At 40.3% G+C, this 22,126-nt stretch overlaps 1 protein-coding gene across 3 annotated transcripts in view; it reads right to left on the reverse strand.

Annotated features, from left to right (window-relative positions):
• Positions 1-238: 238 nt before the first annotated feature.
• Positions 239-22,126, reverse strand: part of mfhas1 (multifunctional ROCO family signaling regulator 1) — a 79,969-nt gene continuing 58,081 nt past the window's right edge. The window contains exons 2-3 of one of the 3 annotated variants that reach the window (XM_052020480.1): positions 12,305-12,427; positions 239-2,104 (exon numbers count right to left, since the gene is read on the reverse strand). In XM_052020480.1, coding sequence (XP_051876440.1) covers positions 2,100-2,104; positions 12,305-12,427 — 128 coding nt within the window. In that variant the 3' untranslated portion in view covers positions 239-2,099. Of the gene's footprint in view, positions 2,105-12,201; positions 12,428-22,126 lie in introns of those variants that run through there. The other 2 variants (XR_007956699.1, XR_007956700.1) reach the window with 2 other exon arrangements.

Here is a 22,126-nt window from a genome sequence, read left to right on the forward strand (position 1 = left end):
AACAGTTTGCAAGTGGGAAATGTGGCCATGAACCAAGTTCCCACACAACAGAAGATGTCTGCAGCCCCACAGCAGCTGGTAAATCTATCCTGCCTGTCTCCCAAACACTCGTTGTATGCAAATAGGGCAGTTGTAAATTGGGGAGGACCTGTATAATTAAATTCTAAAACTATATTCAATCTTCAAACATTATTGTCAGACTCTGTACAAGGGTTAGAAAATGAAAACATAAACATTTTCCAATGATTCTTTTAATTAGTGTTAAATATCCAAGGTGACTGATGTGCAAATGTTTCAGTTCCATTGCAATACATGTTTTATTAACAAGACGTAAAAAATAAGATATTTGTAGGCTGCACTGATTCTCTCTTCTTCCTTTTGGATTAATTGATATAAAGAAAAACACTTTTATTTGACAATACACAGTTCTACAATTTCCTTCGGAGCAGAAAAAGCTTGTCTTTATGTACTACCTTATCATGCCCTCAGGATGTCCCAACACGCTTCACATTCAACAGATCAACTCCTGAAGTGTTATTAGTCTTTTGTAGGCAACCTTGCCCAACATTGTTCACACAGCAAAATTCCACAAACAGCAAATGAATGAACAATTAGATAATTTTCTTTTGGTGGAAGGGATAAATGTTGTTCAGCACACCAAGGAAACTCCCCTGCTCTTCAAGTAACACCATGGGATTGTCTCCAATCATCCAAGAGGGTTTAATATCTCATTTGGCAAAAGGCAGCTCCAGTGGCATGGCTCTGCCCAATACTGCCCTGTAGTGTCGGCCTGGTACATGAGCTCAGGTCTTGGAAGTGGAACTTGAACTCACAAGCTTCTGACTTTGGGATGAGAATGCTATCACTGAGATGAACCGAACATGAAGAACCCACACCGCAACAGGGTGCTTTGGGAAGGGGTGTTGCCAATGAAAATTTTGAGATTTTGAGATATAGTTTTGTTTACAAAAATGCAACTTGTAAATAATTGTTCCCCAGAATTATATTTTAATGAATACCTCGAAACAAATATATATAGATGATTTGGCATTGATAATTTTATCCAACTTTTCATGCCCAGGCAGATTGATGAGATTGATCAGGGTCTATTAAGAGCCTTTCTTAAAACTGGTTCCAATAAAGGCGGAAGAAAGCAAATGTGAAAAGACTGTTTTGTCACATTGAGTATTGCACAAACACATTTTTTTTAAATGAAGCAGACTCTAAATTAAACATTTCAGTAAGTTTAGAAAATAAAATGGTGATGATACGCTTTTGCAGACTCTGATCTGAGCCCACTCAAGAAAAGATAAATTACTTTTGGCATTTTATTCCTACAACACTTTAGACAACACTAAGTATGGCTTTCATTAAACACTGCAAAAGAAAATCCCTGAGGAGCCACTTGTTCCAGAAATAGTTGGTGGAACTCTGTGTGTCTTTCTTATTATTTATTCATTTTTAAGGAATGTGGGCATTGCTGGCGACACTAAGATTTATTGCCCATCCCTAATTGCCCTCAAATGAGCCACCTCCTTGAAACAGTGCCATCTTTCTGGTGAAGGAACTCCCACAGTGCTGTTGGATAGGGAGTTCAAGGATTTGCATCCAGCGATGATGAAGGAATAGCGATTTACTTCCAAGTCAGGATGGTCTGCGACTTGTAAGTGGAGCCTGCAGGTGGTGGTTTTCCTATGTGCCTGCTGCCCTTGTCCTCCTTGCTGGTAGCAATCACAGATTTGGGAAATGCTGTTGGAATAGCCTAAGTGAATAACTCCTGTGCATTTTGTAGATTGTATACACTGCATTTATCCATCAAAAGAATTGATTGAGTGGGTCAATCTGCTTTCAAATGATAAAAATCCACTGTTCCCCTTCCAAAGGAGGACAGTTCAAAGTGGACGAGAAAGCTTTCTAAGCTTTGTGTATAGCGACAGTCAGTTGGTCGGGTGCAAGATCCTCAATGACTTGTGCCTATTGTGGAGCTGCTTTGAATCCATTGTAAAAGAGCATCCATGTGTAGAGCATCAATTCTTCTCTTCACATATCCAAGGACGAATAGACATTCCTCAACTGTTCACAAATGCCTCAGCTGAACATCAACCTATTAAAAAGAACAAAGAGATGAATCACCTCACCATAGGGCAGCCTTGCATCTAAAACAAGATGTTATTAGTTCTTGGGCATGTACAAATACTACAAATGTACCACTGGTGGAAAGTGACTTCCAGCTTAACAACAGACTAATTATGGAAGAGCTTTCTCATAGTTCACTCATACAGAAATAACCTAAAGCCCCTCAACATCACTAAAATGGTTCCTGGGTTTTTGGCTCCATGTGTATGATCCAAGCACCTCTTTGTTGAACTACCTTGTCCCTAGTGCTTGATTGCCTCAGTGATGTGAACTAGGTACAGGGCTTATACTGTGTCTGACCACAGCATAGAATCATGAAATCATACAAAAGTTACAACATAGGGAGGCAGTGATTTGTCCCTTTGTGTGTTTGTGCCAGTCAAAAAAGAACTCCCTACCAATCCCACCTTCTAGCACTGCAGGTCTGGCTCTTCAAGCACATATCCAAGCACATTTTAATTGTGATGAATTTTTCATGCAATGAATTCCATACATACCACTGGTGAAGAGAAAACCCCATCTCTCCCCTAGCCACTAGGTGAAAAGTGTTTCATCTCCTCTCTACTACCAATTACTCTGAATCTATGGTACAGTTTGATAACCATCTGCACTGACTCACACCAGTGTAAGATTGTAGGAGGAAACCATGCTCTAATATTAGGTGTGTCTCAGGAAAGCAGCCAACACGATCAAGGACCCCTCCCACCCTGGTCATTCTCTGCTCTCCTCTCTGGCAGAGCACACACCACCAGGCTCGAGGGAAGCTTCTATCAGACTCTGAGATACTGCATTTATTTAGTGGGTCAATCTGCTTTTAAGTGATAAAAAATCCACTATTCCTCATCCAGTTTGAAGTGGATTGAAAAGCCCTCTTTTCTAAGCTTTGTTTGATAGAGACACAGTCATTGGTCAGGTGCTATCAGACTCTTGAATGGAGCACTCATAAGCTAAAAGATGAACTCTTGATCTCCCCAATCTATCTTGTCATGGCCCTTCTCACTTTATTTATCTACCTGCACTGTACCTGCCTCTGTAACTGTAACACTATATTCTGCATAGTGTTTTTCTTTTTTAATACCTCAATGTACTCGTTATGGAATGATCTGTCTGTCTGGCATAGAAACAAAAGCTTTTTCACTGTATTTGCGTAGATGTGACAATAATGAACCAATACCCAATCCAGAACTTTTCATTTTTTTTCTATTTTCTTTTGACATTAGAGTCTATGAATAATCTCTGATGAACCTTGGGGCATTCCCATCCCCCCACTAATTTCCCCATAACTCATTCTCTCTCAAAAGCACATCAACTTCCCACAAATTTGTACAAGGTGAAACCTTTAAAGTTGCTAATAAATATTAAATTTACTGTAATAAGTGTCATATCAAATAATCAAGTACTGCAGATAAAGACCAACGACATTTATATTATGACTATTAGGACTCATTTATCCCAAGCGCAGTATTTCTCACCAGCTATCAAAACATAGAACCATAGAACAATACAGCACAATACAGGCCCCTTCGGCCCACCACTGTTGTGCCAACCCTTCAAACCACACCTTAAGGAACTATCTAACCTCTTCCTCCCACATATCCCTCTATTTTAAATTCCTCCCATATGCTTATCTAACAATCTCTTGAACCTTGACCAATGGATCAGCCTCCACCACACCCCAGGCAGCGCATTCCATGCACCAACCACTCTCTGGGTTAAAAAACCTCCCTCTGACATCACCCTTGAACTTCCCACCCATCACCTTAAAGCCATGCCCTCTTGTATTGAGCATTGGTGCCCTGGGAAACAGGCGCTGGCTGTCCACTCTATCTATTCTTCTTAATATTTTGTATACCTCTATCATGTCTCCTCTCATCTTCCTACTCTCCAATGAGTAAAGCCCTACCTCCCTTAGTCTCTCCTCATAATGCATACTCTCCAATCCAGGCAGCATCCTGGTAAATCTCCTCTGCACCCTTTTCAACGCCTTCACATCCTTCCTATAATGATGTGACCAGAATTGGACACAGTACTCCAAGTGTAGTCTAACCAGAGTTTTGTAGAGCTGCATCATTACCTTGCGGCTCTAAACTCGATCCCACGACTTATGAAAAGCTAACATCCCCATAGCTTCCTTAACTACCCTATCCACCTGTGAGGCAACTTTCAGTGATCTGTGGATATGAACTCCCAGATCCCTCTGCTCCTCCACACCCCCCCAGAATCCTGCCATTAACCTTGTCCTCCGCCTTGGAGTTTGTCCTTCCAAAGTGTACCACCTCACACTTCTCCGGATTGAACTCCATCTGCCACTTGTCAGTCCAGCTCTGCGTTCCTATCAATATCCCTCCGCAAGCTTCGGACAAGCCCTCCACACTATCACAACACCACCCGACCTTTGTGTCGTCTGCAAACTTTGCAGTGAATTAAGTACTTTTTTTTTGAAGTGTAGTTATTGCTGTAATGTGGGAGCCATTTACATAACTAACAGGGAGAGAGGAAATTTTCATCTGTCCAGTCTCCTCCCCGGACAGAAAGTCCATTTCTTAATCTAACGCAATGGAGGTAACCTGAATTATTCAAATTATATGTTTGCATGCAGGCTAGTCATCACTCTTTTAGGGTTCTTTATTAATAATTATTAAATTTATTCTGTTAACATATGCAAGACTAATGCAGTTTGTTGTAATATTCTGCTGGATACATAAATAAGCTTTACACATTATTAAAATATTTTGATCTCATTCAAATGCATCCATTTGTTCCAAGAATTTCACACCAAAATTCAGACCCTTTCCACAGTGGATAGATTTCCAATCCAGAAATACAGTGGAATGCAGAACTTGGAGGTTTCTCCTCTTTCCTGACTCAAGTCAATGGGATATTACAGCCTTGAAGGCAAAAATAAATTCAGCTACATTTAAAAACATTTTCCACATCCTCAGAATGTTCCAAAGCACCTGAATCTCTGTGAAAACTGTTTGAAATGTAGCTGTTGCTTATTGTGACCATGACAGCTAATTTAAAATTAGTAAATAGGAAGTTTATCAATTTAAGCTCAGCACGGTTGAACTACAGCAATGAAAAAGATAAACAGTTATGCAGTTATTTTTTCTTGAAGTGGGAAAATTTGCAGATATGTAGGGGAGGATCATAGGGGGTGGGGTGGGACAAAACGGAGAGCTCTTTCAAACAGCTGGCAAAGGCTTAATGAACCAATGTCCTCCATGTGTGCTGTGAGACATTACGATCAGCTTAGTATCGTTGGCCTGAGAGCTGGCCACAATCCTGTTCACAGGTTGTAGTTCTATGTAATAACTTTCCCTTTGAACTTACACTCCCTTCTCCCTTTAGGGTATTGGTCAGTCTTGTAAAGTGGGGATGCCCAAAGTGCATTCTGTGGTCTACAAGGAGCCCCAGTGAGTTGGCACACCTATGTTCCCTGCTCATTAGTCTGCCCTGTAAAGATCATACACTCAGAAGTTAGAAAGGGCTGGTGCTCAGTGCAATTGCCAGATTGGTGCACAGATCTACAATCTGTAACACAAAACTATTATAAGAAAGTTGGAATAGGGATTTGACTTTCAAGTGTAAACTTGAAGGTATATAATCCATGACATCCTGCAAGGTACAGGACACTCAACCACCAACCAGCCTACATTCTCCACTGGAAGAGTATAGCTTTGGCTAAATGACTGAGATGTAACCACAATGCACAGTGCAGAGAAGTTTGAGTCAAAACATGGTACCTTGGTTTATGGGATTCTGAAAATCAATTCCTCAAATACAGTTGTAGTATGAACTTATTAGATGCCAATATATTTGTATGATACAAGAGAAAAATCTTTCCTAATAACCTGTAATTATATCATTTAAAATTCTCTCTGTGGAATTGCCCTTATTCCTGCAATTTCCTCCAGTAATGCCTCAGATCCCAACTATGGGCAATAAATACTGGCTTTACCAAAGGACAAAGATTCCAAAAAATAATTAAATACACATCACTCCATTGTTAATCATTGGTGTACTTACTGTGCCCAGTTTACAGTAAGATTTCTCCAGTTCACATTTATAAACATACATTTTGAATGACACAGCAGTGAATTTAGTTCAGGAATGTATTATGTGTTATTGAGGTATGATCGACAGGCGAATATCAAACTCCAAACTCACGGTCAATCCAAGTAGGTCCATAGATGCAAAATCTAGAGTATTGACTTTGTCTCAGTAATTTACAATTATATGTGTCTCTACGGCACATACATGACCCATGGTGGACAGGGTGGTGGTGTAGCTTTACCCAAAGTGCAGCCTTCTACTCACACATACCCATAATAAAAGAAACAATCCAATGAAATCCCCATCATTTCTGTAATTTCCTCCGTCCCATAATGCTCAGATCCCAACCTCTTCCAATTTTAGATTCTTGTACAATTTCCTTTGCCCCCTTCAGGAAACTTTGAGTGAATATAGAAGAGGTTCACCAGGATGTTGCCTGGATTACAAAGTATGAGTTATTATGAACGACTAGACAAATTTGGATCGTTTCCTCTGGAGCATCAGAGGCTGAGGGGCCAACCTGAGAAGTATATTAAATTATGAGAGGCATATGTAAGGTAGATTTTTCCAGGGTGGAAACGCCAAATACTAGAGGGCATAGCTTTAGGTGAGAGGGGGTAGTTTAAAAGGAGATTTACAAGGCAACATTTTTTAAACAGAGAGTGATAGGTCTCTGGAATGCACTGCCGGGGAGTTGTGGTAGAAGCAGATATGAGAATAATGGTTAAAGAGGCATTTGGATTGGCACACGAACAGGCAGGTGGAATAATAGGGATAGGGACCTTTTTGCAGGCAGATGGGATTAGTTTTCAGCCTGGTTGGTGTAGACACTGCGGGCCGAAGGCTGTTCCAGTGCTGTACGGTTCTGTGTTCTATATTCTATGCTGTTCCATTGACAGCTCTGTGGCCTGTTAGCAAATAACCTAATTATACTCATTGCTCCCCTCACAAAATAAGATACTTTTTTGGGCTGAATTGTGGAACAAGAGAAGTTAAGGGCCTATAGGGGAAGAAGCAAAAGTTGATGGGTTTAAGGTTTGATATCCCTCACCCTCCCAATTGGTCTGGGTCTGGGAACTGATGACTGAGATGATCCCGAGTCAGTTTCAGAGAAGGGGTGTTGGAGAGATGTACAGGAAATATAAGTGAGAGGAAGAGATTACACATGAGGGTGTGGGGATGGGTCTGGCAGCAGTGGGGAAGGGTCTGTATCTGAGAGTGTTGTGGTGTTGGTGGTGCTCCTTGATCCAGCTTTGGAAGGGAGGGAGCAGGGGCAATGTGGCACCTGACTGCACGAGGGTGGTGGTCCATGCCATGACAGTCTGGTTTCAACCACGTGGTGGATGTTGGAGTGCTCATGGCCCGAGAGCCAGGCATGCTGCCTAGGAAGGAGTGGAAGGCACCATGCTGGCAGTTAAATCTCTGGTCAAATATTTTCCCACTAGCAAGCACAATTAATTCAGTAGGGCAATTAGCACCTTTATCTTCTTAACTGGATGTGTTGATGATGTTTCATTGACAGCCCTGCTCTTCATGCATTTTGTTTAAATTGAAATTGTAAAACCTTTGTTGCATAGGTATTATACTTGAACATTATGGTGTGGGCAATAAAATGCTGGCTTGACCAAAGGACATACATCCCTAAAAAATAATTAAAAATAAACATCACACCACGGTTGATCATTGTGTACTTTCTGTGCACAATTTATAGAAAGAGTTCTTCCAACTCACATTTATAAATTCATACATGTGGAATGTCACAGCAGTGAATTTAGTTCTTATGGATGTATTGTGTGTCATTGAAGTATGATCGGCAGGCTAAGATCAAACTCCAAACCACAGTCAATCTCAGTACATCCATAGATGCAAAATCTAGATCACTGAATATGTCTCACTAATTTACAACTATATGGGTCTATAGGACACATACATGAACCATGGTGGGACAAGGTGGTGGTGTGGCCTTACCCAAAGTGCAGCCTTTCTACTCACACATACCCATAATATAAAGCCCAATCCAATGAAATCCCCATCAGTGGGTAACTGCTATTGAAGTCCAGAAAATCCATAGAATAACTAAGAGCAGCCTTGACTTTTATATAGTAATAATGTACTTGGCAAGCTGTGACAAGCTGAAAGAAAAGAGGCATTGTTACAGAAACTGATGACATATTAAACAAACAGTCGGAGATGTGGGTATATAGACTGTAGGAAGGTTCATGTAGTTCCTTGGTGTAAAGAACAGAAAACATGAGATTTCTAGCAAATGCATTGTGATGAAAAGTCACCAGCCTGAAATGTTAACTGCTTCCCTATCTACAGATACTGTCTGTTTTTAGGATGAAACTATAGGTTTGTCAATTAAGCTTCAGTTATGGGCAAGTTTCCAGAAGGGCTCATAGTCTATGACCAGTAGACTTGGTAGATTAGATTCAAAATTAGCCTGGCCACTGAAGACAGAGGATAGTAGTGGAGGGGTGTTATTCTGATTGGAGGTCTGTGACCAGTGGTGTTCAACAAGGATCAGTGCTGGGACCTGTTTGTGATACGATTTGGATAAAATGTAAGTGGGCTGATTAGTAGGTTTGTAGATGACATAAAATTGGCAGAGTTGTGGACAGTGAGGAAGATTATCAAAGGATTCAGCAGAATGTAGACAAAATGGAAATGTGGGCAGAGAAATGGCAGAAAGAGTTTAATCTGGATAAGTAAGTTGTTGCACTTTGGGAGGTCACAAGTAAATGTATTCAATAAATGGCAGGACCCTTAGGAGCATTGATGTACAAAGAGGTCTTGGGGTGCATGTCTGTAGCTCCCTGAATGTGACATCACAAGTAGATGGGGTGGTAAAGGTATACAGTATCCTTGCCTTCATCGGCCAGGGCATTGAATATAAAAGTCAGAAAGTCACGTTGCAATGCATAAAATTTTGTTTAAGCCACATTTGATGTATTGTGTGCTCTTCTGGTTGCTGGAAGGGCGTGGAGGCTTTGGAGAAGGTGCAGACGAGGTTCACCAAGACGTTGCATGGATTAGAGAGTATTAGCTATAAGGGGAGCATGGACACACTGGGATTGTTTTCTCTAGGGTGTTGGAGGCTGAGGGGCAACCTGATAAAAGGCATACGAGTGGCATTGATAGTGTAGATAGTCTTTTTCCCAGGGTGGAAATGTCAAATACTAGAGGCCATAGGGTTAAGGTGAGAGGGGGAAAGTTTAAAGAAGAGTTATGAAGCGAGAGAGTACAACAGAGTGTAGTAGATGCCTGGAATACACTGCCGGGGAGGTAGTGGAAACAAATACGTAAGCAATGTTTAAGAGGCATTTAGACAAGCACATGACCAGGCAGGGAATGGAGGGATAGGGATCATATGCAGACAGATGGGATAGTTTAAATTGGCATCATGCTCGGCACGGACGTCATGGGCTGAAGGGCCTGTTCCTGTGCTGTACTGTTCTATGTAGTGTGAAGCTATTGAAAACCAATAGGGTACTACACTTGAAAGTGTGGTGAACAGTTGGGAGGATGGTAACAGATTCCAAGAAAGCAGATAGGCTGGCAGAATGAGCAGACAAGTGGCATATTAAATACAATACAGAGAACAAAGAAGTAATGCATTTTAGCAGAATGGAGGAGTGATAATATAGACAGGCAGTGTAATAACAGGGGTGCAGAAATAGAGCTTCTTGAGGGCTTATGTACATTGATCTTTGAAGGTGCAGAATATATTGAAAACATAATTTGTAAAGCGTATAAGATCCTGGGCTTCTCTAATACAAATCAGAGTGTTAAAGCCAGCAGACTATGTTGAACCATCACAAAACACCATTTAGACTGCAATGGGAGGATTGCATCCACTTCTGGTCACCACACTTCAGGAAAGAAGTGAAAGTCCTCGAGCAAGCAGAGAGATTAACTTGAAAGGTTGCAGGGATAAGGTATTTCAGCAACAAGGTTAGGGTGTGATAGAGAGTAGAGATAAATTATTTTCATTAACAGATAGTTCCAGGACCAGAAGACTCAGATTTAAAATAATGAGGAAAAGATAACGGGGAGGATGAGAGGAAATCCTTATTTCACCTGAGGGTGTTTATGATCTGGGATTCAAAGCCTGTAAGGATGGTTGAAGCAGTCAATCAAGACTTTCAATTGAGAAATGGAATGGCATTTGAGGAAAAATAATTTGACAGGACTTGGGAAAAGAGTGGTAAATTACTTGATTGTTGTACAATGAGAGGACATGGATTGAATATGTACATTGTCTGCTCTGTGCCTTAACAATTTTATGATTCTAGGATGCATAACTTGAATAATATTAAACCAAAAACTAAGAATGAAATTTCTGTTAAAAAGCAAACAGATCTAACTGCTTACAACTTTTTAAACAGGAGTCAATTTTCTTACCTTGATTCCTGATGCATTACCAAGTATTACAATATACCCACAGCACAGAAACAGCCCAGTCAGCCAGATAGGCCCATGCAGGTGTTTAAGCCCCCCCCATAAGCATTCTCCATCTCTTCTCCGCCTAACTCTTGTCACATCCTACCAGTCCTTTCTTCCTTCTGAGCTCAACTGGTTTCCCTCTGCTATTCACCACAATTACTCCTTGTGGTATCATTCTAACCACTGTTGGGAAAAAGTCTCTCTTGGGAATTCCCCAATGGAGTTAGATGTTCTGTCTACCCTATTAAATTATTTCATAACCTTAAAGACTAACATCAGTTCATCTCTCAGTCTTTTTTTTTAAAAAGACAAAAAGCCTGTTCAATCATCCCTGGAGATAATTTTTTTTGGTTTTGGTAGAGTGCCTCATTACCCTTTACAGTACTCCCAAGTGTGGTCTCACAAAGGATTCATTCAAACTTAACAGAAATTCTCTGCTTGTTAAATCCAGCTTTCTGGTATTTTGTTTGTGTTTTCTCCCCCCCCCCCCCCCCAAAAAAAGGCTTAATAACCTTTCCTTCTACCTTTACTAAAAATATGATTTTGAAGATGGATTTCTTGTAAGATCGTGAAAGAAAATTGGTAATGAGGAGAATGGGGAGAATACATTTTTATAAAAAAAAGTGCGGTTTATTTGGGCTGGGTTGGAAGTGGAGAGCTGAGAGCATCAGTAAAAGTAGAAAGTTTAATTAGAAGTCAGGGAGTACTTCTGTTGACAGTTAATCACAAGTTCCCATCAAACACCACTATAGACTTAAAGGAATCTTCTACAGGTGGAACACAGCTCAAGTTACAGGATATTATTGGCACAGGAGGCACCCATTTGGCACATCGAGTCTATGCCAGCTCTCTGCAGAGCAATCCTAGGCAGTCCATTCCTTACTCCCTGTAGTTCTTAAGTTTTTTCCCCTCAAATGCTTGTGTAATTTCTTATCGAAATCATTGATTATATGTGGCTCCACCAGCCAGTTCCAAGTCACTACCCTCATTCCTCACATTTCTATTTAATATCTTGCGCAAAACCTTTTATCTGTGTTCTTGCACCAGGCACAACGTGATCAGCTTTCCTTGGTCTACCTTATCTAAACTTGTTCCAATTTGTTCATGTTGCAGAAACTGGGTGAGCTGACATGTACTTGTGCAAACTATAACTGCCCACTCATGAATTCTTGTTCTCATCTGGCGAACAAAAGAGGAACATATCAGAAAGTTTTATTTGAATTGGGCTTTTATTTAATTGGGTCTTTTATTGTTTTTTGCCTGTCCAATGATTCTGAGTGTCTGTGAGATTAGGGACCATTGTTGGTGCTTATATTACAGGATGACATAGTGCATCAGCCTCTCTTTCCCTGTGCTTTCTCCAGCTTCCATTTGTACCAATCTCGTCTAGTAGCTGGGCACGAAAAGTCAAACCATCGATCTGTGCTCGGGTTTGGAAGATCCATTCAAATACAACACAAATCCATTCTGTGTTATTTATTCCATAGGGAGAGCCCACATTAATTCTTGATGGGTAATTGGTCAAAGCATTAATTTTAAGCAAGCACACACCCTCTACCTTACCTTATTCTTGCTAAAAAAACTTGTTGTCTGCCAAATATTTGAACAGAATTTTAAAGGTATCTTTTCTGAGGAAGACTAGCAGGGTGGCCCACTGCTCACTTACAGCAGGGACTGATCACAGTGGGGGTCGGGGGATAAACCAGGGCCACATCCACACGCTCACTCCCATTTTTGGGGCAGATAATCTCAGTCACTCCTTCAGGCCTGGGTTGGGTCAATAGCTCCCCTGTTGAAAGAGAAAGAGAGAGATTCATAAAGTGTAATTAAATTCCTTTACCAGTAGCATTCACCTGAAGATCTAATGAAATAAAATAATTTGCAAGCCTGATGGTGATTTGGACGATTACTGTATATGGCACACATGTACAACGGAAAACACTATTGATAAAATCAAAGTACCTTGAGCCAAGCTCTCTTCCCTGTCAGCTCGAGAAATTCCCTTCCTTTTTACCAGTTAGCCTATGAAGCACTGAAGCAGTGTTTCTGAATGTAGAATGCACTTACCATCTTGAGAAAAAACTCAAATTCCAAATGATGTTTGTCAAAGTTAATAATATTGGATTCACTCCCCTCCCCCCATCCCCCCAACCACATTATACTTAATTTTCCTTGTCATTGAATTCAGAGGAACAGACTGCTGCCCATTCCCACCACTGTTGACAGTGGGGAACAGAGAAATTATGGTCTTAAGAAGACTGGAGACACTCATGAAATAATTTGAATAAAACACTGCAGAAACTGGTAATTCAGTTCAAAGACACAATGCAGGACAGCATTGGTAGGGTGAGGAAAACAGTCAAAATTCAGGTCAATGACCTTTTACCAGAACCAGAAAATGATCCTTGACCTGAAGTGTCAGTTCTGTTTCACATCAAGGTAAATTGGTTGTTCTGTTGTCCTGGTTACAGAACATTCTTCCTGAATTATTGCTCAGAAAGTACAGGTAATGATTCCCTAAGTTATTATTTAACTTCCTAAGTTACTGCCAGCATTATAGTGGTACTCATGTGCTTTTATTTGCAAGTAAATTCTGAAAAATGTCCACCCTTCACTTTGCAAACCTGAGTTGGATGGATGGACAAGAGGGAAATAAATGTTTAAATATGACAGTTTTTGTTATTGGAAACTGTCAAAAATCTAGCCCAATGTGACCCAGGTGGATATCATCACACTTAGTGGTTTCTCATTGACAAATGGCAAGTACCAGAAATGCACCTTCAATATTTACAGATTCCAGATAAGCCAAAGATGCAGAATATAGATGATTTAGTCATGAATAATCATGGAATAAACAAACACATCTCAAAATCACACTCAAACCAAGAACCTATAACATGATAAAATTGTAAAATTATAGCACCTACTCAATACAGTAGGCATAAATGGATCTTTGTCTGGTTAGTAAAATGTATCAAGTAGTATGCCACAGGGATTAGTGCTGGGCCTCAACTTTTTACAGTTTGTATAAATAACTTGGATGAAGGCATCCTTACTAAATTTATTGATGACAGAAAGATAGATAAGAAATTACGAAGAAGAAATTAGCACACTACATCGGGATATATAGATAAGCTAAATGAATGGTCCAAGATTGACAAGTGGAATATAATGCAGGATGACGTGAAATTGCCTATATTGGCGAGAGATTGCAGAGCTCTGAGATGCAAAGAGTTTGGGGTGCCCTCGTGCATGCTTCACAAATGGCTTATAGGTAGGTACAGCGAGTCGTTAGGAAAGCTAAGGGAATGTTATCCTTTATTTGTGAATTAAATAAAAGTAGTAGTGAAGCTGCTCTTGAGTTGCTTGAGCACTGTTGAGACCACATCTGGAGTAGTGTGTCCAATATCAGTCTTATTTCAGGGAGCATTGTAATGGATTAGAAGAAATTGAGAAAAGGTTTACTGGAATGAGTGTTTTGTCTAAGGAAAGGTTGGATGGGACAGATGCTTTCTGCTGGAGTTTGGAAGAGCGAGAAGGGACTTGATTAAAACACGTGATATCTTGGGGGACTTCAGATAAGATGTCTTTATTAGTCACATGTACATTGAAACACACAGTGAAATGCATCTTTGTATTGAGTGTTCTGGGGGCAGCCCACAAGTGTCACATGCTTCTGGCGCCAACATAGCATGCCCACAACTTCCTAACCTGTACGTCTTTGGAATGTGGGAGGAAACTGGAGCACCCGGAGGAAACCCACGCAGACACGGGGAGAACGTACAAACTCCTTACAGGCAGTGGCCGGAATTGAACCCGGGCCGCTGGCACTGTAATAGCATTACACTAACTGCTACACTACTGTGCCTGCCCCACCAGGGGATATGGAGAAGATGTTTCCTCCTGTAGGAGAATCTGGAGCAAGGGGGGTCATTGTTTAAAAATAAGGGAGATGTCAGTTAAGGCAGAGGTGAGGCAAAATGTTCTTGGAACTCTCTTCATCGAAGGGCAGTGAGTGGAAGCAGAGTATTTAAATATTTTTAAGGCAGGTAGGTGTAGGTAGATGCTTGATTGTGGGGGTGAAAAGATACTGCAGGTAGATGGCAATGTGGATTGAGGCTGGAACCAAATCAGCCATGATTTATTGAATGCCTGAGGGGCTCAGTGGCCCACTACGACTCCTAATTTGTATATTTATGCATTTCCACATGCCATAGGTGAATAAAGAAAAACTCTCCCAAAAAGATAACATGCAAACTGGAAATAAAGTTCAGGCTGGAAGGACAAGGTTAAATTTGAGAAAATTAAAATAGGAATATGGGAAACAGACGACGAAGCAGTTATCTTTGTAGAGTAAAGGATTCTGGAATATGGTGACTGGATGGGTGACTGTGATTATTGGGACAGGCCATTTAAATTTAAAGCCTTTTCCACTCCCAAAAATTCCCATTTTAACGAGACATAAACAAAGCGAGCTGCATTGCTGGATCACTTTATTTCTTTCATTTTGATCTGCTTCTTTGTCATGATGAAAGCTTAAAAACTGGTCAGCAGATTGTGTTTATCCAGGCTTTGGGAAGTAGTTGACAGTTTAAAATTGTAGGATATAATCTGTCATCTTTACGATGACAATTCACTGTATTTATCACTAAATACAGCATTATCCCAATGTTTAATCAGTTGTTTTAATATTTTGACTTTTTCTGGGAAGTATCCTCATTAATGAGCAGTCTCCTTTCTGGACAGATCGTAGGGTTCACAAACACATGAATCACAACATTTGCAACCAGTAATTATTTTATCAAGCTAACCAATGCCCATTGAATGATGTAGGTCCAAAACTAGTGCAGCAAAGTGTACCAATTTCTAAAAGTCTGCTATGGCCATGACTCATGGCAATGGTCCCATACCTTACAATGCTAGTTTAAACATAGCAAGGAATAACTGTAGGAACCCAGTATTATAAAACTGTGGATCTAATCAGTGTTGCAAATTAACTATAGACCTAGTCAGTGATGCCAATAGAAATATCATACTAATCCAGAAACTATTTTTGAAGAAAACTATCCCTTATAACATATTTTCCTGTAGATCTCTTTATATTTGCAGTTTATATTTTAAATACACACATGGTATGTAGTCCTGAAAGTGGAATGTGTGAAAAGGAATTGAAAGCATATATAGGCTGAATGATTTTGACAAGTTGCGAATATGGATTTCATGAAATGACTGAGATCATGGTCAATGAGGTAATATGCACTCCCTCGAGAGGAGTAACCAACTAGATAGAAAACAAGGGGCTGAGAGTTGAGAATTCAAATGTGGTTGGATGTCACTAATTAGCTTCCTCATGCAACCTACTCAGCAGCTGGGGCAGTCAATTAGAAATGTCAACCTTCAGCAAAAGGAGTTTGTTGATGGACCCAAATTATTCATGTGGATTTGTATGTAAATGAAAACGAATAATTCCCAACAGGGCAAACAGACTGAAGCAGAGCTGGTGCTGCATTGAAAACGTACAACTTACATTACTGGAAGATTAACAATTTCCTACACAATAAATAATAAATCAGACTTCAGAGGTGGGGCATCACTCTCATACAAAGCAATGACGTTCTCCGATTAGATCAGGATACCAGCCGATGCTTTTCATACAGTCTAGTAAAGCGTACAAAATTTCACGCCTTTACAAGCTATCTCCACCCATTAGAGACTGCACTTGCTTAACCCTGTGTGTTCTAACAGAACTTGAAAACACTGATTTATGAAGTCCTTATGATTGTTATTAGGAAAATGCAAAAAGTGCAAAAGTCCTTTTAATCTAAACATTCACTGCAGGTAACTTCTGATTTCATGCTACTAAGTGGTTAAGAATCAAACACTGGGATTAGAATTTCCTACAGACCAGACCAGCTAAGGATGCCAGGTTTTCTTCTCTGAAGCTAAACACAAGGAACAGAATTTCAATTTCTAAAGAGAAAATAACAATTTTAACTCAAGTATTTAGACACTCAGAGAGGAAGGGTTCCTCTTCGATGAGAGTCCACCAGAATGATGCTCCTACTACTCTGATAAAAGAAATTGAAAATTAAACAGAGCTTTTCATAACCCAAGGGCCTCCCAAAGCATTTCACAGACAAATAAATATTTCTAAAGTATGGTTAAGGTCAGGAAATACAGCAACCAATGTTCTCAGAGTAAGGTCCCACAAGAAAAATAATCTATTTTAGTGTTGTTGATTGAGGGATAAATTTTGACCAGGATGCTAGAGGTTCTCTTTTACACTTCTTCAAAATCACCGAGAGCAGACAAGGTTCTTTTTGTATGTCTCTTCTGAAATATGACACTTCTGACATTGCAGCAAAGAAAATATCCATCACTGGTCCAACAATATGACAGAATTCCAACCTAGGCCTGCATTTGGCTAAACTGTAGACTAAAGCTTTAACCTTGCCTTATGTCAGCCCTGACCTTTGTCCAGATTGGGAGCTTGTCCCAAAAGCCACAGCTGAAGTTTGGGACCAAAACTTCCTAATCCTGGTACAAGGAAAGTTCAAGACCAGCAAGAGCCACACCCCAAACATCCTCACTGAACTTCTTCCTTGGTTTGACTGGCATCAAGGTGCAAAATTGCAAATTCAGCTTCATACAATGAACAGTGTCTCCTGATACAGCCAGATGTCTGTGTGCAGAATTTCTCCATGGAGCCTTTAGAAGGTTTCGCCCACCTAGACTTCTTTTCCAGTCAAAGAATATCATAAACCAGTGTTTCAGAAGCATGCTGTTTTAGATTGTCTTCTAACGATGTATGTTTCAGAGAACTTGTTATGCCTTTACATTTGCAAACAGAGAGACAGACACCAAGGGTTCAATGCATGAAAACTTCAAACATGCCTTAGATTATCAACAAAGCTCAGAGTTGACAGAAATGCTTTGCTACGCATACGGACTTGCTAGAAAATGTGAGGACAAGTTCAAACTAGTTGTGGTACAGCATCTAACCCTGGCATTTTTTCCAAACCCAAGCATAAATATATTGACTATGATGGAATTGATTAAAACGACAAGCACTCATATAATCTATGGCTAAATGCAGAAGTGTCAGTTAAATAAGGGCATCAATTGAAACTGCAGACATGAACACATATCAAGGCTGACACTTCAGTCCAGTACTGCATTGTTAGAAGAGTTCTCCTCTGAATGAGACATTAAACAGAGAATCCATCTGCCCTCTCAGGTGAATGTGATCTCAGGATACTGTTCAAAGAAGAATAGGAAAGTTCTCCAGGTACCCTGACCATTAACAATCCTTCAATGTCATTAAAAACAGATTCTCTAAGAACATCATTTCCATTGTCACATTTCTAACCTTAGGATCTTTAGAGCCATTGAACAAACCTTTTGAAGTGTGGCCATTAGTAGGAAATCTAACCAATTTGGTGTTGGTATATTATTATCACTTGTACCGAGGTACAGTGAAAAGCTTGTCTTACAAACCGATCGTACAGGTCAATTCATTACACAGTGCAGTTACACTCAGTCAGTACAGAGTGCATTGATGTAGTACGGGTAAAAACAATAACAGTACAGAGTAAAGTGTCACAGCTACAGAGAAAGTGCAGTGCAATAAGGCCCAATTTGCCTAAGTGATTTCATAAAAAACAAGCTGTTTAGGTGCTATGAGTATTAACTAGGACACTAGAGTGAAGTTCCCAGCTCTGTTTTCTGAGAGACATTTTCTGTTCATTAGAAAGACTTCACTTGATTAATGTCTTGTCTAAAAGACAGCACCTCCAACTATGCAGCACTCCCATAGCATTCAACTGCCAGTCTGGATTATGACTTTAAGCATCTGGGACCTGCAACCTTCTGACTCAAAGCTGAGACTGCCTCCACTGAGCTGTGGCAAACATCTGCTGCCTCAGCCCACACTTACCAATAAATATGTTACGTCACCTACAGCTACGTGGAATGAATGCTTCATCATGTTATCAGAAACAGAGCAATTCACATTCCTTGAATTATTTCAGTGCAGTTAGCAAAGGACAGAAATTTATTACTGATCAAATAAACAAGGACACTTCAATTATCAAAAGAACAAAAACAAAAATCTGACATATTAAACGTAGGCCAACAAACTGAACATGTTGCATTAATTGAATGTAAGAGCCATTTATTTTACACAATATTTTACTTGATGGTTAAGAATATACAATTAAGTTCAGTGTATTTCAAACAGCCACTCCGCTTCCTCCCAATAAAGGTATCCACAACACACTGACTCTCCCAGGATGTTGATTATCAAGGAAAGATGGTTAGAATCTCTTGCGTTAAAGAAAGTCTGGCACTTGAGTGAAGTCCATACATCAACCCACCCCTGGATGTTGCCCATGTCTTGCTGCACACAATTATAACAACTCCATTTACTAAAGACAGAACTGAAACAGTCAATATTTCTGTTCTAACCTTATGGTGGAAGAAAGTTTAATGATGAAAGTAGTCAGCCCTAGGACTCTATCCTGAGGAACTCTTGTAGTGATAAACTGAAGCAGAGAATGACTGCCTCCAGCAACCACAACTATCTGGCATCTTTTGTGCTTGGTAAAACTTTTATCAGGGCTGCTTGATGCCACATTCAGACAAGAACTTCCTTACGTCAACACCTCTTAAATGGAATTCAGCTTTTCTGTTCACATTTAAATCATGGCTGTAATGCAGTCGAGTTGCCCAGTGAAACTTGAAGCATCAGTTAAACGGATTAGCTGCATATCAGTTGATGGCATCAGCATCAACACTTTGCTGATAGTTGAGTAGATTGGTGGTGTAGTAATCACATAGTTTGGTTTCATACTGCTTCTAATGGTCAGGACCTACCTAGGTAGTTTTTCACATTGTTGGGTGGACACCATTGTTGTAGTTGTCCTGGAACAGGTTGGGTAGTGACTACTATTGGTGCACAAGTGCTCAGTATTACAGCCACAATGCTGTCAGGCACATAGACCTTTGCTGTATTCAGGACTCTCAGTGATTGCTTAGTATCACATGGAGTGAAATGAATGGGCTGAAAACTGGCTTCTGTGATGGTACCAACTTCAGGAGGTTGAGGATCAGCTACCAGACACTTCTGGCTGAAGACGCTTTTAACTCTGTCTCACAAAGCCTGATTAGTTGTGTTATGTTTGTTGTCACCAGTAGTTTCTCCTGCTTGAATATTCTTAAAGGTATAAAGTTTGTCAAAGAAAAGCTGCTTGATGATTTAGAAAACAAAATTACTTCCAGATTTAAAGAGAGCAAGTTCAAAAAGTAACCACAAGACTATTCACAAAATTAATTAATTAATTTTTGGTAAGGCTGACATTTATTGCTTTCCCCCCCCCCACCCCAGCCCAGCCCCCCAGTTGTCCTTGAGAAGTTGGTGGTGAGCCACTGCCTTGAACCAATGCATGCCCTTCCAGTGGAGGCAGCTCCACAGTGCTGTTGCATGGGAAGAATGAACAGGACTGTCAAAGGAGAGCCCGCTAATCACTTCCAGTCCTAAGTGGATAGTTGGAATACCAACTCGATTATTTCAGGAACTAGTTCAAAAGGAGCCATTAGATTATCCAGAATGTTAGCAAAAACAAACTGCTGGAATAATTCAGTGGGCCAGGCAACCTCTGTGGATAGAGGGATAGCTGACATTTCAGGTCAAGACCCTGCATCAGCAGTTTGGTTTTTGCTCCAGATTCCAGCATCTGCAGAATGTTAATTAAGTGCCGCTATGGACAATGAACAATCCAGCCAGATCATTCCAACTCAAAGCACATTCCAGCAGTCTCTAAGAAAGGGATGCACCAAAATGAGGACTCAGCAACTATTAATTTGTACCATCTGATTGGAAGAGCTACGTCGTGCAAAAATCATTTCATCTCAAAAGGAAATCAGCACCAGGGACATTCTCAGGAGATCCATCATTCCAGAATTAATCTGACCACTGATTATTCAAGCCAACAGGAAATAGTGCAGTTACCTTTGAAGCTGTATGGCGAGGTGAGTCACGGATCCCCAGAGAGAAGATCAAAGTATCAGTGTAGATAAACACCAACAGCCAATCATTGAAGTTCAGAACAATCAGAAAGCTGACTTCAAACTCCTACACTAAGCCTCGAGCTATTCTCAAATGGGAATCCCTTTCCTGTATGAAAATAGTTGCTACATCCTGTAATAACTTTTAGGGACTGGTGTCAATATAAATCCTGCACACGTAAGGCTCATTTAATATAATTTAATTCTTTCAGCAATTCCTCTGTTATCAGTATAATTTGATAGATGTCTTTTTTGACAAAAAAAAGTTAGAAGGGGCACTGAACAAAACTTGTGTTGTCTTTGAAGTTCTTCAATTTGTCATTAAAATATTGTTGAAGGGGAGATAAGATAATTTCACCAATAGTCAAGATCGATCCATCTGGATAGTGGGAAGTTTCTACCTGCTGCTTGAAAGCACTGTGCCTAGTGGATGGGGCAATGTTGGGAGTGACAGGGTGGGAGGTTATGTGATGAAATTGCCAGGAAATCCCGAGTTGGGAACAGTACCTCCATAACGTTAATACACTACGCCCATCTACCAAGAGATCAGGTGGGGCATCCAAGAGCAGTGGATGCTCAAAATTTAATCCTACAGTCATACCCCACATTCTACCGAGCAACAGAACATACTTAAACTGATCTCTTCACGTCTGAACCTCATGAAAGTTTAACAGGGAACAGTCTTGTCCTATTATTTGTGATGGAAATGTAGGTCCAGACTCCAATACGGTGATAAGGGAGTGCTGCAGTGTCAATGGTTTGCTCACCAGCACACCACAGAGAATTAAACAGCTTGCTAGATTTGTGATTGCCCCTTTAAATCCCAGCTTTCAGCTCCGGACTCCAGTAAGGCAGGTTAGAAGCTTGCCAAATCCTTTTATTTATTCTATTTATTAACAAGGTATCAGCACATTTACTGGAAAAATACAGAACCTGAGCAAGCTAGGGCTTGTTTAGCTCAATTAACGCGTGTGTGGTCTGTCTTACCCCAGGCACTGCCATGGTTTTTATTGACGTTTGCAAAGTTGGTGGCCACAATCCAGTAATATGTCAAGCATATTGATCAATATAACCTATTAAATTGAGTTACAATCTGTACCATGTAAAATTGATCTTTGCTTCTCTACAAGAACAATAAGCAGGTTAATGGTGGGTGGGAGTGGAAGTGGAATTCCAGAGCTTAGGGCATGGGAAGGACACAAGAATGGGAAGAACACCAAGATTCAGATAGTTGTCAGCTGGATATTATAGTCATAGACACACAAGGATAGAGAGATTTCAATCCCAATTTAAAATTAAGTTTGAGGCTTTGCTAGGATTGAGAAGTAATGTAAGGCAGTGACCAGGGGTTATAGGGTGCACAGGACTTAATACAAGTTAGGATGTCTCTCCTAGATTTGATTGTGTCCTACTTCCTTCGGAG

Source organism: Pristis pectinata, chromosome 7 (genome assembly GCF_009764475.1).
Source record: "Pristis pectinata isolate sPriPec2 chromosome 7, sPriPec2.1.pri, whole genome shotgun sequence".
Lineage (NCBI taxonomy): Eukaryota > Metazoa > Chordata > Chondrichthyes > Rhinopristiformes > Pristidae > Pristis > Pristis pectinata.